This window comes from Natrix helvetica (assembly GCF_964273705.1).
Source record: "Natrix helvetica genome assembly, chromosome: 6".
NCBI classification, from domain to species: domain Eukaryota; kingdom Metazoa; phylum Chordata; class Lepidosauria; order Squamata; family Natricidae; genus Natrix; species Natrix helvetica.
The window spans coordinates 74610516-74627105 of NC_138553.1; the positions used below are offsets into that span (position 1 = coordinate 74610516).

The window sequence follows — 16590 nt, forward strand, 5'->3', positions numbered from 1 at the left end:
TATTAGTTGACAGATTTAGCCTGACTTTAAATTTATTCATGGCCTAATTGCTTGTGTTCTAATTGCAGGAGCTGAAATGAAATCTGATGAATCTAAAGCCATAAATTTACTTTAATTGGTTTCCTGTTTTAGGAATGACCCCATTGTATAAATCTTTTAAATAATGTAGTCCTTCCTTTCACTTTCTAATGGTGGTTACTGTCTAATTTTACCTTCATCATAAAAGGAATGATGCAATAAAAGGGCTAAAGGATGATGAGGTGTATTTGATATAGAAGCCCGTTTTTTTTTAAATGTTGAAATTTTGGAGAAACAAGACTTTGAATATGTTACAGGTCTTTATGAATGTTTTGGGAAAAATGAAATGCCCTCATTTTTGCTACTGGCATACTTCTAGATTCTTTGTTTAACCAAAGTGTTAATTCTTTTGACTTTATCAAGCCAAAATATTGTTACCGCATTGTTCAGAGTATAAGACACACTTCCCCCCCCCTAAAAGCGCGTGAAAATTTGGGTGCCGAATATAGCCCCACCAACCCGCTGGCCCCCACCCTTTGACCTGTGCCTTCCAGCAATTTGCCTCCTTGCAGCAAACAGAAAACAGCCTCTTTTCGTTTCAGCTTCAGCACAGCCTGATTAGCACAAGCAGCTGATTGTTGGTTGGATCAGGCTCTCAACCATCAGCTGTTTCAGGCTGCAGGGATTTCCATTGCCTATTGCCGCCTCCACACGCCCCATTTTCAGCCTCTACATCCCATTTTTGGCCTCTGTGCACACCGTTTTTGGCCTCTGTGCACCCCATTTTCTGCCCATTCCGATCCCTCCCACCCAGAATGGGCGGAAAATGGGGTGTGCAGAGGCCGAAAATGAGGCATGTGGAGGCAGCAATAGGCTATGGCAATCCCTGCAGCCTGAAACAGCTGATCATCAGGAGGCCCCATAATCAGCTGCTTGTGCTAATCAGGCTCTGCTGAAACTGAAACGGGCTGTTTGCTGAGAGGCAAATTGCTAGGAGGCAGAGGCAGATTTTTTTTTCTTGTTTTCCTCCCCAAAACCTAGGTGCGCCTTATACTTCGGAGCATCTTATACTCCGAAACATACGGTAATCGTAGCAAGAGTTAATATTTTGAATTTCAAGGTCTCCTTCAATCAGAATTTTTAAATTTATTCTTGCTTTTTAATATTAATTTTTTATTTATTTTTCACATTTTTGATGCCCATCTTTTATGGTTTAGAGACTCCTACTAATAATTTCTCGACATGATTTTTCAGTTGTATTTACTCAATGTTTGTTTGAAAGAGATATAGGAATAGAAGGAGACACTTTTACTTCTTTCATTTAGTTAATTGAGTAATGCTTTATGTTCAGTTCAAATAATCTGCCATTTTGAGCAGGTCTCCCTGAATGGGTGTTGGATCACCGATATTAACAGTCTGGTCCAGTAACTTTTTCCAATTATAGAGCAAGAACTGGGGGAAAAAGCAATTTCAAATTAAGCAATTAGCTATTAAGAATTGCCTGCAAGATCAAATTGTAAGTTAAATGGCCACAAAATGTCTGGAATGTCAGTATTTCTTTATCAATATTGTCATAAAGAAATAAATCAAAGTTACTAATTGAGTAAGTGCTAAACAGCTGGTTCTAGTTTTATTTAAAGCCACTTCTGGTAGTCAAAAGCATTTCCTCATGAGGAGTTTTGATCTCTTTCCTGGAGTTAGTGAGGGGGACATTTATGTCCCTTTTCTTTCCTTCTTTGCCTTAAATTAGTCAAAAAGATAACAGATAGGGACAGCTTTATTTTTCTGTTTATTCGTCTGTTTATTAAACACACATAAATTATTGGTTCCGTTTGAAAAGAACTGAAGAAGCTTCTTGAAAAAGAAGGGAAAGATCCTCAAGGAAAAACAAAGACCAGTTGACTTTTGAAAAAGCACCTTTGGGAAGTCATTTGTTTTCTGATGGGCATCTATCTATCTATCATATCCATCCAGATATCTATCTATCTATCATCTATCTATCTATCTATCTATCTATCTATCTATCTATCTATCTATCTATCATGCCTGCCTGCCTGCATCTATCTATCTATCTATCTATCTATCTATCTATCTATCTATCTATCTATCATCTATCTAATCTATCTATCTATCTATCTATCTATCTATCATCTATCTATCTATCTATCTATCATCTATCTATCTATCATCCATCTATCTATCTATCTATCTATCTATCTATCTATCTATCTATCTATCTATCTATCTATCTATCTATCTATCTATCTATCTATCTATCTATCTATCTATCTATCTATCTATCTATCTATCTATCTATCTATCTTCCTATCCTAGTTGCAACCTGAATTCTTTTTTCTCAGATAGATACCAGGTCATCCTTAATTTAGAAATTAATGATACGATTTAGAAGCCAGTGGTAGAATGATACACAAAGCAAAGCTTCATAGCAAAGAAAGTTTAATAAATAAATCTAACCCTGAAAATTATCTGCCATTTTAGACATAATACATTCAGAGAAAAAGAACAATTCAAAACAACTTTCTTCCCACCTCTTACTTTTCCTTTGTGTCAAATTTGCTACTACTACACTTAGATAGGTTTCCTGGAGGTGTTTTAAATTAAAGAATGGAATTAGCAAATAAGTTCGTTTCCACATTTAAATATCATCAATTCTTTCTCCAATGTTGTATCAAACCTGTGAGCAGAGAATACACAAATGATGCATTTCCAAATCTCTACTTTTTTAAAAAAAAAACTATCCCCGTTTCCACATACCTAAGGAGCAGGTAAGTATCACCTATCATAAATGTGATATCTTTACCTCTCATGAAGACCAGCTGGTGTTAAACTCAGATCTCGACCAGTAGTATAAAACCAAAACCAAAACATAAACTGGGCGATGCTTGCCATGCTTTTGGTTCAAAAAAGAAATTTGGACCATCTGTCAGAAATATTCAGGTTCAGTCCATAAACCAGATTTAAGGTTCATCGAATTCCTTTTGATCTGGAAAATGTCCAGTCTTGCAGGGAGCTGGATCAGGTGAGAAAAGCATTCCTCTGTAGAAAGTTAGAGCACCCACCCCTTTCCTAGAAGAATGAAATATTTTAGGAAATATTAAAAAGGCAGAATATTTCCCCTAAAAGAGAAATAAAAATCTGAAAGGAAACAGGAATTCAGCCTCAGCTCCCTGCCCCAGCAGATACTTTGATGCCAGCCTATCTACAAGACAAAAGACCTTCATATGACACCTTAGGATATTTCACCAGCTCAAGGTTCCACCGGCCTAATTCAGATAAATATGATTCCACGTAGGAATCTGACTACAGCAACCAATAGAATACATGCTCTTGCCACAGGAACAGGAAGCTAAAAACCCCTCTCTCTCCACTCCATGTAGTCAGCTACTCAGACTCACACGTGCTTGGTGATTCTGCTTCACCATTAAACCATCTTTCCAATCAGCCTCCATGTTTCCAGTGTCTTTATTCCCACTTGGAAATGAACCCAGATGGACATTTCGTCCAAAGTTACAATCCTGACTCGCGTCAACAATTTAAATCAGAAATTACCATGGAAAATAAAACCTTCTTCAGCATGTTCAACATTCTCCAGTTGTTCTGACCCAGGCTTCCTTAAAAAGCAAGAAGCAGAGCCTTGGTCCCGGCAAAACCCTTTTATTTACACAACTGTGAATTCCTTTCATTCAAGGTCAGCAAGGCTTAGCAAACAGTCTTTCAGAGGAATGTTTATCAACATGAACCTTATCTCGTTTGGAGAGCTGCCAAATAACTAGTTTCCAAATGCAGGGCAAGGCAAAACTTGGCATAGAGTCTCTTACAAACAGAGCTTTCCACTCTTGAAACGACCGAATGAATGAATTGTTTCCTTGCCCCCTCCCCATTCGCTCTTTCGTTTCCTATGGGATGGGCCAAGAATCTCCAAGGTTTGGATTTACTCCTAAATCAACCCTGCTTTCTTAGTTGTTCTTGTCTTCTGGCAGCTCTGTGCATGCGCACACTGGGAACAGGCTCCAGCTGTTCCTCTGCCTCACTGCTGTCTAGCTCCCTGCCTCCTACGCAGAGCCCTCATCTGAGCTTTCCTCAGCCCCCAAGACTGGCCCATGTTCCTCCCGAACCTCCTTACTGTCCGATTGCTGCCAGCTCTGCTGGGTGCTGGCAGGCCACAACCACAGTGGGATTAGACCTCTGAGAGACAAGGGAATAGCCATTTTACTCAAACTGTGATTGGCACCATTGAAAAGAGACTAAGCTCACTTAATCATTTTACTAATTACTTTCAGGAATTGCTTGTTCACTGCTTTTTAGCTATTAGGAACCTTTGGATTGACAAGTGTGAAAACACAAGGAGAGCTTCCTTCAATCCTCCACAAAAAGAAGCTTTTAAATACAGATTCAAAGACTTTTTCTTATGGAATAAACATCGAAAAGATGATTACAACTTTGTGTTTATAAAATCACAACTGGACGAAGGATTCAGGTAAATTTGAAATAAGATTTTGGAATTAATCATCAGAATTCTTCCTGTGGCAAAGCGCTTTTGTTTTGTTTTTTTAAAAATGATACTGGTAAGAAGGAACTTTGAAGGCTGGACTCTAGAGGGAACTGGAAGAAACTAAAGATTAACCTATTTCATTGTATACATTATGTATAATGACAATAAAGGCTATATTATTATAGGAGAAGAACACAAACATTGGGCTTACTAACATGGAATGGAGCAAAAACATTTTAACATTCAACAAACTGAAAAATATTTTTAAACAATGTATTAGGAAATTAATTTTAATTTTAAACAGATAGACTGTGTTTAAAAGTTGTTATGGAAGACGAACAAGTTTTACAGGACTAAATTGAGACTGATCTGAAAGTGGATTTAAAAATGACAAGCTACATAAATGATATAGAAAAAGATGCTAGGCTGGACTTAGAAACCAGCTAATATTTTAATAATTAAAAGGGATATACTTATATCAAACCAAGAGAGTGAACTGAAAAATCTTCCTATGTTGGATTTACAAAAGAGGGTTTTAAAAAAAAAAGCTTTGAAGAATTTTGTTAGTAGGAAAAACAGAAAAAAATGAAAAGAAAACCAAGTTTTAGAATATTATTTTAAGGGGCTAAAGATCAATATTGTTAAAAGTAAAAGGGTTAGGTTTAAACACTGCTTTATTTGAACAGGTCTAAAATAAATAATGTTGTTATCTCTAATAACCCTTAATGGACTTTTGCTAATGAGGACTGAAAAGGCAAGGTTCTTAAGAATTTATAAATATGAGGTGATGCTACTAAAATTGTTTATACTTGCTGTGATGAAATAGGAAGTATATATACACACACACATTCATTATATATATACTACAGAATTAATCCCATATAATCTTTAATATATCCTTATTTTTCTTTTCTTTTTCTTTTCCTTTTTTATGCCTTCTATATTTTCTTTTTCTTTTTTTCTTTTTAGTTTTTTTTTATTGTAGCAATAAACCTTGTGTCTGATTGGCCATGATATTATTGCTTCAGATTAGTTAATATTTTTTTTTAAAATCTTACTACATTCTTATTGATTTCATTAATATTCATCATCTTTTTCTCATTTTTTCAACGGATGTTAATATTAGGTCTTCAAGGATTAACCCGTTACATGAATTTCTTTGCATTTGTTCCCGTTGTTGAAAGAATAATGTATTCTTCATCTTTATTTTTCAAAGATTGTGTAATTTTATATTTTGTAGAAATCTACAGAATTGGGTCATAATCAATTGGGTCCCAATCATAAAAACTCATTTAACAACCGCCTTGCTTAGCAATTGATATTTTGCGCCCAACTGTGATCATAAGTCAAGGATATCGGGAAAAAATAACACTCATATGGTCCCAGGTACAATCTTGACTTTCCCACCTTCCTTTGACTTGTAATATCTTTAAACTTGCATAGGCCAGAAATGAAAGTGAAACTGAAAATGTTTAAATATTGGGCTACCTCAGTTTCCAAGAGTCCACTGTAAGCTGGGTTGGCGGTACTTCTTCTTTTTCTTTCTTGCCGTTTGCTCTGGATTTCTATAATCAATTTCAAAGGTGTTATATATTTAGATGAAACTTGATCAGATGATTCTTGCTACTTAGCTGACTTTCTAATTAGACCTTATCATTCATATAAAACATATGTTTAACATACACACACACACACACACACACACACAGGCTGGTCTTGTTGTATTCGGGTCTTTTCCCGTGTAAGATTGAGATTGTCTTGGCAACGTTTCGGCGGCGAGTGAGACCTCGACGAAACGTTGCCAAGACAATCTCAATCTTACACGGGAAAAGACCCGAACACAACAAGACCAGCATACCTACACCCGTGAAAATCTACGAAATATATACATATATTGTACGTGTGTGTGTGTGTGTGTGTGTGTGTGTGTGTGTGTCTGTATGTGTATATATCTATCTATCGTCTGTCTCTCTGTCTGTCTATCTATCTAATATATACATATGTATAACGAACACAGTGTGACCGTCCTGGCAGTTCATCCACCATAGAAACCAAAGTGAAAGACAAATAACATATATACTATTTACACAGTGCTAGTCTTGTACAATTATTTTTGACCAATGTATTCATTCTAATACATATAAAACATCTCATTCCAGGCAGGGATGGGCTTCAAAAACTTTAGCACGGGGTCCTCTGCCTGGTTGCTGGGTGGGCGTGGCCATGATGGGCATGGCCTAGTCGGCTTTCTGCATCACGGCAGGGGGTGTGTGTTTACTCTCCCTGGGCTCCGGAGGCTTTCCTTGAGTCTTCGTGAGGGTGAAAACAGCCACCTCAGGCTCCAGAGGTCCTGTGGAGGCCATAAATTGGCCCGTTTCCAGCCTTCTCGAACTTCCCGTAGGCCCGTTTTTTGCCCTTCCCGAGCCTGCATGCGCACCCTGCATTTACCTGCATCCAAAATGGGCTGCATGGGGACTCCTGGGAGAGGTGGGTTGGGTGGGTGGGGCCAGCCAGAAGTGGGATTTGGGGGTTCTCCAAACTGCACAGAATCTTAGCTAGAGGTTCTCCTGAATCCCTGCGAACCCCCAGCAGCCCACACGATTCCAGGTCTAAGTAGTAGCCTAATCTTTTCATGTTCCGACTCCCACCTTGTGCTTCCAACCTTATCTTCTATACATCCGGTTGACTGAATCATCCTAATTATCTTAGCCTTTGGGTTTCTGAACTTCTTTTTCTGGGACTGATCCGGGCAATGTGAAATTTATTTTCCTAGCAACACAAAAGCTTCAAAGCCCACAATATTTGGGTCATACTAATTTGATATTGCAAGCCTTGCAATGTATTTTGCTCACACTCTAGGGCCAGTTTCTCCAAAGGTATGTCAATTGCAGGAAGAAGAAAGGAAAGGCCACGAATAGAAAAAACTAAAACTCAATACATTTAGTTCATTTCTAACCTTATTTGGAAAAAGAGGAAAAACCCAGATAGCGATCTTGAATTTTTAATCCTAATAAGCTTTTTAATTATGCATAGCAGTGCCGTTACTTTTAACATGTTCGCATGGCCTACTTCTAAAGATGCAAAAATGAAATAATAATTTCATTATACAATGTTGGTTATTTTTGGCAATGACTTGCATAATCAGTTTACTCATCTTCTAATGACTCAATAAGGTTCATGTTTAAGAGCTGCTCACAGGAGCTCTGCTGCATTTTTCAAGTTCTTTCCCTTGAGAACTAACTCCAATAACACAATAAAAAAATTCACATTAAGGTCTCCAACCTCTTTTTATAAAATAATCTCTTTATTATATTGAAATACGTTGCTTTTAAAAACAGCAGAATTTTTTTAAGTACGATAAGCCTTCTTACCTTCCAAGTATTCAGTCGTAACCAGGCCTAACGCTACCATAAAGGCAATTTTCTAGAGAAGAAATAAAGCAAATGAAAAAGTTATTTCTGTATGTTTTGATGATTCACATAAAGAACATAATCCATAATTATTACATAGCAGTAATTGATGGCTTTTTTTCATCCACCAAAGAGTTACCACAAATATTTATATTCTATATCAACTGCATCCTTTCTGAGTTTATATGAAATTATCTTGTTCAATCTTCAATTTATTGTAACTATTTGAAGATCATTATGATGTGGTCCAAGATCAAACCAATTACTGTAAAATATATACACCATTAAAACACTGGACATGCATAAAAATGACACAAAACCAAGCAAATCAAAACTGCAAAGAAGTTCCTATTTCTATAAGAAAGCTATAAATACAAATTTCACACTATGCATCTAGAAACTAGTTGCTGAAAAGAGAAACAGTGATCCTCTCATAAGAGAAATTAAAAAAATTTAATAACTGAAACTAAGAGTTGAAATTGTCATTCCGTATAAAGTGGATACTAATGGAACATAAGCTACAGATTCAATTTCTTTGCCTGAGCATATGTAATTTTCATAGGTGATTGAAATATTGTAATATCTTCCCTTGTTGTGACCCTGATGAATAGCGCATAAACTCAGGCCAGAGGAAAAAGTCTCCAATGAGGAACAAGCATCATCATCATCTCCTTTTAATTACCCCATAATTCCTTGCAGGGTGGAGTCTGGGCAAATGAGTAGAGCTGAGTGTTTACTGGCCGGATGCCCTTCCTGTAACCTGTGCGGAGCTTTGTTCAGCAGATATATTCTCATTGTGTCCAGAGAGAGAAATATCTGCCTCTACCTAGGATCAAACTCACAGCCTCCTGATTGCGAGGCGAGAGCTCCACCTCTAACCCACCACACTACTCAATGAGGAGCATGCATGGTCTTGGAAAAATGGCCCAGAAGCATCCAAAGACAGGTGATTCTTCTCTTATAAAGGTACACTCAAAAGCGCTACCGTAATTGTGTCTTTGCAGGCGGCATGGCAATGTCAGCAATTAGATGTCCCAAAGACTTTGGTCTAGAAATTCGAAGAGAGGAATTCCAACAATATCCTCATTTGGTAGGATTTGTCATCGTTCACAGATACCTTTCTCTCCAGGTTTTCAAGCCATTGGATCTTCGTTTCTTTAGCGTGGACTAATCATCCACCAGCACAACCTGGATTTTGGGAGATCTTTGACTTATGGAAACACAAGTGACTTCCTTAATGTTTCATGGCAAGCTTCAGCTGCGCAGTCCAGGAATCTCTCTTCTTCCATGGTGCCAAGCAGTGTTGACACTTGGTTCCCAAACCTTCTCAAATTTCCCTTTCAATAAGAAACCAAGCTTGTACTTGCATCGGGTGTAGTTTGGCTCTTCTTCATGCAGGAAAAAAATACGTTGCACAGACACTGCAGGTCTCAGATATTCTTCGTTCGCTGTCCGTATTGTTTGGCACCTTCCCAGGAAGTCAAATAAACACAATCCAGAAGTAGTATTCAGCCAGTTCGGACTGGTTCGCCCGAACCCAGATCTATGCCATCCCATTTAAGCACGTTTTTGAGGCCGGGCACATGCATGGAAGGAACACATGCAAGCAAAATGCATGCGCAGAAAGTTGGGCGCGTGTGTGGAAGGGAGCAGAGCGAGCGGGCACGCGGTGAACTGGTGGTAACAAAATGTGAAACCCACTGTTGGCTCAATCCCTTGTATGCCTCCTTGAGCTGCTCCAGCTTGGCCAAGAAGGGCAATGCTCCAATCAGACACAATGGAAAGCCATCAGCGCATTGAAAATTGTCATCAGCATTACTTAGGAAGCTGCCTTAGTTCCCAGTCGCTGCATTCTGCATTAGTCAGGTGAAACCTGGAACTCTCTCTCTCTCTCCTCTCTAGTTCTAAGTATCACTCTCAAAGAACAACAAGTCTCGCAAAGAAGAAATTAGAAATCATTACTCCTGATGGGGAAATGACACTGACATCCCACTGAGGTTTTCTATTGCCCCAGAGAATTTCATGACATAATAGTAAAATCCAATGGAATGTTAAAAAGACATTCCTAATGATCAATAGGGGACATGGTGGCTCAGTGGCTCAGACGCTGAGCTAGTTGATCAGAAAGGTAGGCAGTTTGAATCCCTAGCGGTGCATAATGGGGTGAGCTCCTGTTACTTGTCCCAGCTTCTGCCAACCTAGCAGTTTGAAAGCATGTAAAAATGCAAGCAGAAAAATAGGAACCACCTTTGGTGGGAAGGTAGGAAGGTTTCATGCGCCTTCGGCATTTAGTCATGCTGGCCACATGACCACTGAGACATCTTAGGACAGCGCCAGCTCTTTGGCTTTGAAACAGAGATGAACACCGCCCCCTAGAGTCTGGAACGACTAGCACTCATGTGCGAGGGGAACCTTTACCTTAACGATCAATACATTTCACTAGCAGAACTAATTAAAGTTTCACCCAAGATCTGGGAAGTTTTAGTTCATACAAAGAGCAGGGAGTTGGAGTCCATGGTTCAGAATGTCCCTTCCAACTCTAAGGTTCTGTGACTACTTTTATAATTTCTATAATTCCCTCAAATTTGGAATTAGTGAGTAAAAACAAAGGTTGAGAAGATTAAAATTCCATGACATCCATGTTAGTGAGACAAAAATAGGATTCAGAAATAACTAATGTACTCCACTGTTGTAAATGTCAAATGCAGCTCTAAGGGACAATGCAAATTAAATAAGGAAACTATTATTTGTTTCTTTTTTCAACCATTCATGTATCATATTGCAGAGTATAGTGGATTATTTGCTCTTCTCCGGTATTATCCAGTTGGAGTTATGCAGAATCTACAGTATTTTATTTACTTTTTAACTTTTCTTTTAAAAGACCAGCATAAATATGGAAGGATTTTTTGTTTCATGATGTGGTAAAAATATCAATAAATGCCTTAAGAAATCAGCAGCATATCTCACTTTGAATAATTTGGTAAGGGTTTATATATATATATATATATATACCTTAACATGCATTTATACTAATTATACAGTTTGGTCTAATTATACTAGTTGCATAAATGCATGTTAATCAACTAAAGCTTATTCAAGGAACAAAATGAATTAACCCAAAGCTTATTTATCAATGCCAAGACAATAGTAATATATATTTGTTTCTTAGAATTGAGAAGCAAGAAGCAGCCATTCAACTTTATATCCCAGGTATCAAAGCGTGATAACCAAAAGGAAGACTCCTGCTAAATCTACACATCCATAAACAGAAGGCAGGTAAAACTGGGTTTTGGCGTCCTGTTTTTTAACATTAGAATTGGGCTACAGCACCCGACATTACTGTGAGGTCAGAGATAAGCTGTCAAGGTTCCAGGTAATGCATCCCATTCAAAGAACATTTTATTGGGACATATCAAATTGGCACGTTCCTGGTGGAAAACCTGCTTTAAGTTCCCAGTGTTACTTCCCCCGAGTCTTCAGTCACATGGTCCAATCAGCATGCAGTCCAGTTGCTATGTGACCTTAGTCTTCACCTTTTGAACACCTGCATTAGTGTCCTTGATTCCCAGGGGAAATAATTTTATTTAGGCTACAACACCCTAGCTATCTCTACACCCTGCTTCTTGGCCCCCTTTTCTTCTGACCGAGGCTTCCCAAGAGGATGAAGCAAACTCCTTGTCCTGACAAAACCCCCTTTTATTAATTTACTGTGAATTCTGCTCATTCACACCCAGCAAAGTCTTTCAAGGGAGGATTTACAGTCACAGACCTTATCTGGCTTGGAGAGCTGACAGGCCGATATCTGCAAAACTTGGCAAGGAGTTTTGGAGAGTCACAAACCAATTAAGCGAACTAATTGTCTCCTGCAAACTCCATTCCCCTTTCGCTCCTCTTTTATTTCCTCTGGGAGGGGCCATTCATCGTCCACCTGTGGCCTTTCTCCCAAGTCGACTTAGCTTTTCCCTTCGCCTGGCAACTCTGCGCATGCGCACCCTGGGAATAGGCTCCAGCTGTTCGTCTGCCTCACTGATGTCTGACTCTGAAGGCAGCTGATAACTGGTATATGGCTCTGCCCCCCTCCCTGCCTCCAACACAGAGCCCTCATCAGAGCCTTCCCCAGATTCCAGGACTGGCCCATGTTCCTCCCCAACCTCCTCACTGTCCGAATCTGCTGCCAGCTCTGCTGGCTACTGGCGGGCCACAATATTTTGTTCTAGGTGGCCACAGTTCGACCAACTTCAGGGTTGACATAAGCATTTAAGATCATCATAGTGTGATGAAATTTGACAAAGAATACAATATTGAAGGTCAGACAGCATAATGTGAGTGAAGAAATGGAGAGAGAGATTGGAAATATAAGGAAAAGTGCTTGGTTATGCTACAGATCCAGAGAATGATTTAACCTGAGCCCTGTGTCATTAATTTAGACTGACTATATTTGTTTAAAATCTTATATAGTATGACTCAATACTGGGCAATCAACACAGATAGTCCGCAACTTATGACTGGTTACGAACAAAGTCACAAAGGGACCACACAAAAGCTACTTACGATCCATTTTTTGAAATTATGACACCTACACCCTCTGCAGTCACATGATCTTATTTTGGGCACTTGGCAAGTGGCTCATCTTTATGGTCATTTGCAATATCCCACAGTCATGTAACCATGATTTATGACTTTTTTTGCCCCTTTCCAGCATTTACTGCACTTACACCTTTTTGCAGCATTCCATATTCACAATTTACAACTTTGGTATTAAAAACCAGGGCTTACTTCCACTTTCCACCAAAAATGCCCATTGCGGGCAATGGATTTGTTTAATGACCATGGCATTCACTGAACAACCACTGCAAAATAATGTCATAAAATCAGGCACAATCGCACAACGATCCACGTAACAAATGGCACAATTTGCGCCCATAATTCTGGGTCCAATTATGTTTGTAAATTAAGGACTATCTGTACAAAGGTGTGAACAGAGTACAGGCAGAGGATCTCGGTGCCTCCAGGAGGGTATTAAATGAAGTCAATTAACATGGCTCTCGGCCACGGGGGTAGGATTTTCCTGTCTATTGTAAATAACCTCTTCCCAAGTCAGTGTTTCTAGCTGGTTGGCCTAGCGATACTTTATTTGAGATAGCACATTTGCTTAGATTTTCTTTCTTTCCTTCCTTCTCGTTCCTTTCTATCTCTTTCCTTTCCATTTTTTCTTTTTCTCTTTCTTTCTTTCCTTTCTTTCCATTCTCTCTCTCTCTCCCCACCCCCACCCCATAGCAATTATGAAAACATGGCTTTTGTCTGTGTTCTTTTGAGGCTTGTATTTGCAGACCAGTTTTGGGATGGAATAATTTTCCTGGGGTTCACTGTGATATTAAAAAAAAAAAAAAGCAGAAGCAGAAGATATCAAAATTAATTGTGGAAACCTGATTGAGCTAGGGCAGGCTCCTTGAACAATTGGAGGAAATCCTTATACCTTACAAGGGGCTTGTTCTTATGGGTATGAAAAATCTGGAAAATTATTAAAATGGCAAAATCAGCAAACTCATCCTATAACAAACGCATGCCAAGTATTGAAAATCAGTTTAGGGACTACAATAGAAATCATTTCAAATCTGACTGTTTCCACAATAGGTATACACGTTGTATTTATGGCACAGCATATGTATTGTATTGTTTCAAAATGCCTCTGAAGTGACCCCAATAACAATAATCGTAATAGTTAGTATTAGTGTGTTGGCTCAAAGAGTATAATTTGTAAGAGAGGCGATCCTTCATTAAAATCTGACTTCTGCTACAAACCTACCAGGAAACTTGATAAATTACCGTTTCTGATTCTTCCCTTCTGCAATACATAGATAACACTAACCTTTCTCTCAATACCGCTCTAAGAAATCCTGGATAAAAATAAATGAACTACCACAAAGTTCAGTGTGAATGTTAAGTGGTATTATTAATAAAACAATGCCATTTACAAGCTAAAAAACAGCACAATGCTTCCCGCACTGCACATCTTTTTTTAATTTTCAAATAGGAAATGAAGTGACACTGTTGATTTGATACGTAGAATATAGATGGGTGGACAGACGAATAGACGGACCGACAGAAGATATAGATTATTGATTGATTAGTCTTAAGACAGTGATGAATCTGCATATAGAAGGGAGGTTTAACCACTGGCCCTTTGGTGCAGCCAACACAATCTGGAGCTGGACATGTTTAAAACTGTAGCTATGTGAGTAGATTTTAGGAGGAACCCTTCTATTCTACCATCTCTTTACTCTGTTTAACAGTAGAGCATCAGCAGTAAAATCCTTCACATTTGGGGGGGGGGGGTTTCTAGGATCTCCCAGGATTTGAAATGAACATCTAAAACCATAAGTATATTCTTCCCGCATCAACTCAGGAAGTTCAGGCTTCCCAAGAGCTGTTGTTATATTTTCTACAGAGGAATTGTGAAGTCTGTCATTTGTTTGTCTATAACTGACTGGTTTAGTGCAGCAACCAAACAGGACAGATACGGATTCCAACGGATAGTTAGGACTGCACAAAAAACCATGCACCCTGCCTTCCATAGAAGACCTGTATATTGCACAGGTGAGAAGGGGGGCTGAGAAAATATCTACAGACCCCTCACATCCTGGACCTAAACTGCTGCAACTCCTCCCCTCAAGACACTGCTATAGGGCATTGCATGCCAAAACAACTAGACACAGGGACAGCTTTTTTCCTCGTGCCATTATGCTGCTGAACAGCTAGTTTTCACAGTACTATCTTATGTCTGCATGTATTTGGCCATGTTGTATGGCTGTAGTACCATTATTATGCTTCCCATCTTCTTTGCTACCCCCTCCTTATTGGTATCATCATTATCATTCTTTCATTCATTAAACATGAAACTCAGTCAACTGAAAGTTATTGATAACTTATTATTATTATACTTTGTTCATTAAACATGAAACTCAAGTCAACTGAACATTCAAAAATGCATCACAAATACCATTGACTGGTGCTGATGGTTGATACGAGCTGCTGCCAGGGCCCTAGGTATCAACCAAGTATCTTCTTAAGATGTACGGTTGTTGTTGTTGTTGTTGTTGTTATTTTTATCTCTTTTATTTGTTAAACATGAAACTCAAGTCAACTGAACATTTAAAATTATATAAAATTATTATTGTTGTTATTGTTATTATTATTATGTTGCTTTGCATGTACACTGAAAGCTTTTGTACGACCGACAAATTCCTTATGTGTCAAATCACACTTAACCAAATAAAGTATTCTATTCTATTCCATTCCATTCCAATCCAATCCATCCAATCCCATCCCAAAGTAATGATGGGAGGGGGATTTATGCTATTTCCTATACTGTTTTATAATTTTTAGAATTAGTATCATTTTGTTTGTTTGTTTTATTGGATTTATATTTTACAATTCACATGTAACCATCTAATTTTAAAATTATCTCTCAAATATTGTCACTCTGGGAATTTTGTCTTGAGACACTTGGCAGATGCATAGCCTTTGAACGTGAATTAATGAATAACTGTGTCTCTCAATTGGATGAATTTTAGATAACGCTCTGTTTAAAATGCAGCTCTGTAGAACATCTTGCAAAATCACCTATGTGGCTCAGCCCAGCATGCTGTAGTCTAATTTTAAAACCAAATCTAAGTTCCATTCAGCTCTATTAGGACTGTAAACAATAGCTTTACACATGGAATAAAAAGGCCATTTATTCAAAATTAAGTTCTGCCATTGCCAGACCTCCGATCAAAATTGTTCTAGCACATATGACAAAGTAGTTTATATACAAGTTTAATTCTTAAGACAACCTTCCTTTATATTATGCATTTCAACTTTGTGCAAAATACAAGCCAACATAAATTTTCACCAGATTCTACCTGAAGAATGGGGAAGGAGCTCTGTTATTTATCACAGCACCACATTTTCCCAATAACCATTCTGTGTAGAGCTGAAGCAAGTGGATATTGGCCTATTTAACTTGTTACTGTGTGAATGCTTCCTGATGAATTCTTCCTGGCCGAATTATTTATTGGACTTTCGAGAGGCAAGAGCAAATTGACGACCTCATTGTTTCATTAAGGGACTAGCATAGTACAGGCACAAATAAAATGGATGAAGGCTAAAAAGAGTTCATCTCAGAAGATGGGGGGGGGGGGGAAAGTGAGGAAAATAGTGGAGAACGTTTAAAAAAGTAATACCCAACTTTATGGGTAGACAAGAGCCATGTTACATTTAGCTATATTTTGTGGTTATATTCTCCAGCAAGCTATCACTAGCAAAAGTTGTAAATAAAACAAAACTGTCTGATTATATCTATTTCAATCTTTGATCTATTTTATATTTTGCCTAGCCAATAACCCGGTGTTGCTTTGGTATTTATTTATAGGAGGGAAATGTCTGGCCCAAATGTAATTTCTAATGTTGGATTTTCCCCTTACCAGAGGGAGCCCCCTTGTGGAGTACTGTGAAGCCATTACCATGGCAACTCCACTGCACTGCACAGTAGAAGCCATTTTACGGCAGTACAGTAGAAGCCATTTTAAGACACAACAGGCTGTATCTTAACAGAATACACACCCCGAGGGGTTTTAGGGGTGTACTACCCCCACAATATTTGTTTCC

The 16590-nt window shown here is 38.4% G+C and overlaps 1 protein-coding gene across 1 annotated transcript in view; it reads right to left on the bottom strand.

Moving 5' to 3' along the window:
• PHF21B (PHD finger protein 21B) overlaps nucleotides 1-16590 on the bottom strand; it is a gene marked incomplete at its 5' end in the record, with an annotated part of 175974 nt that overhangs the window by 15311 nt on the left and 144073 nt on the right. Inside the window, 2 exons of the mRNA XM_081957118.1 lie at nucleotides 6020-6096; nucleotides 7903-7954. Of these exons, the coding sequence (XP_081813244.1) occupies nucleotides 6020-6096; nucleotides 7903-7954 (129 nt within the window). The remainder of the gene's footprint in view (nucleotides 1-6019; nucleotides 6097-7902; nucleotides 7955-16590) is intronic.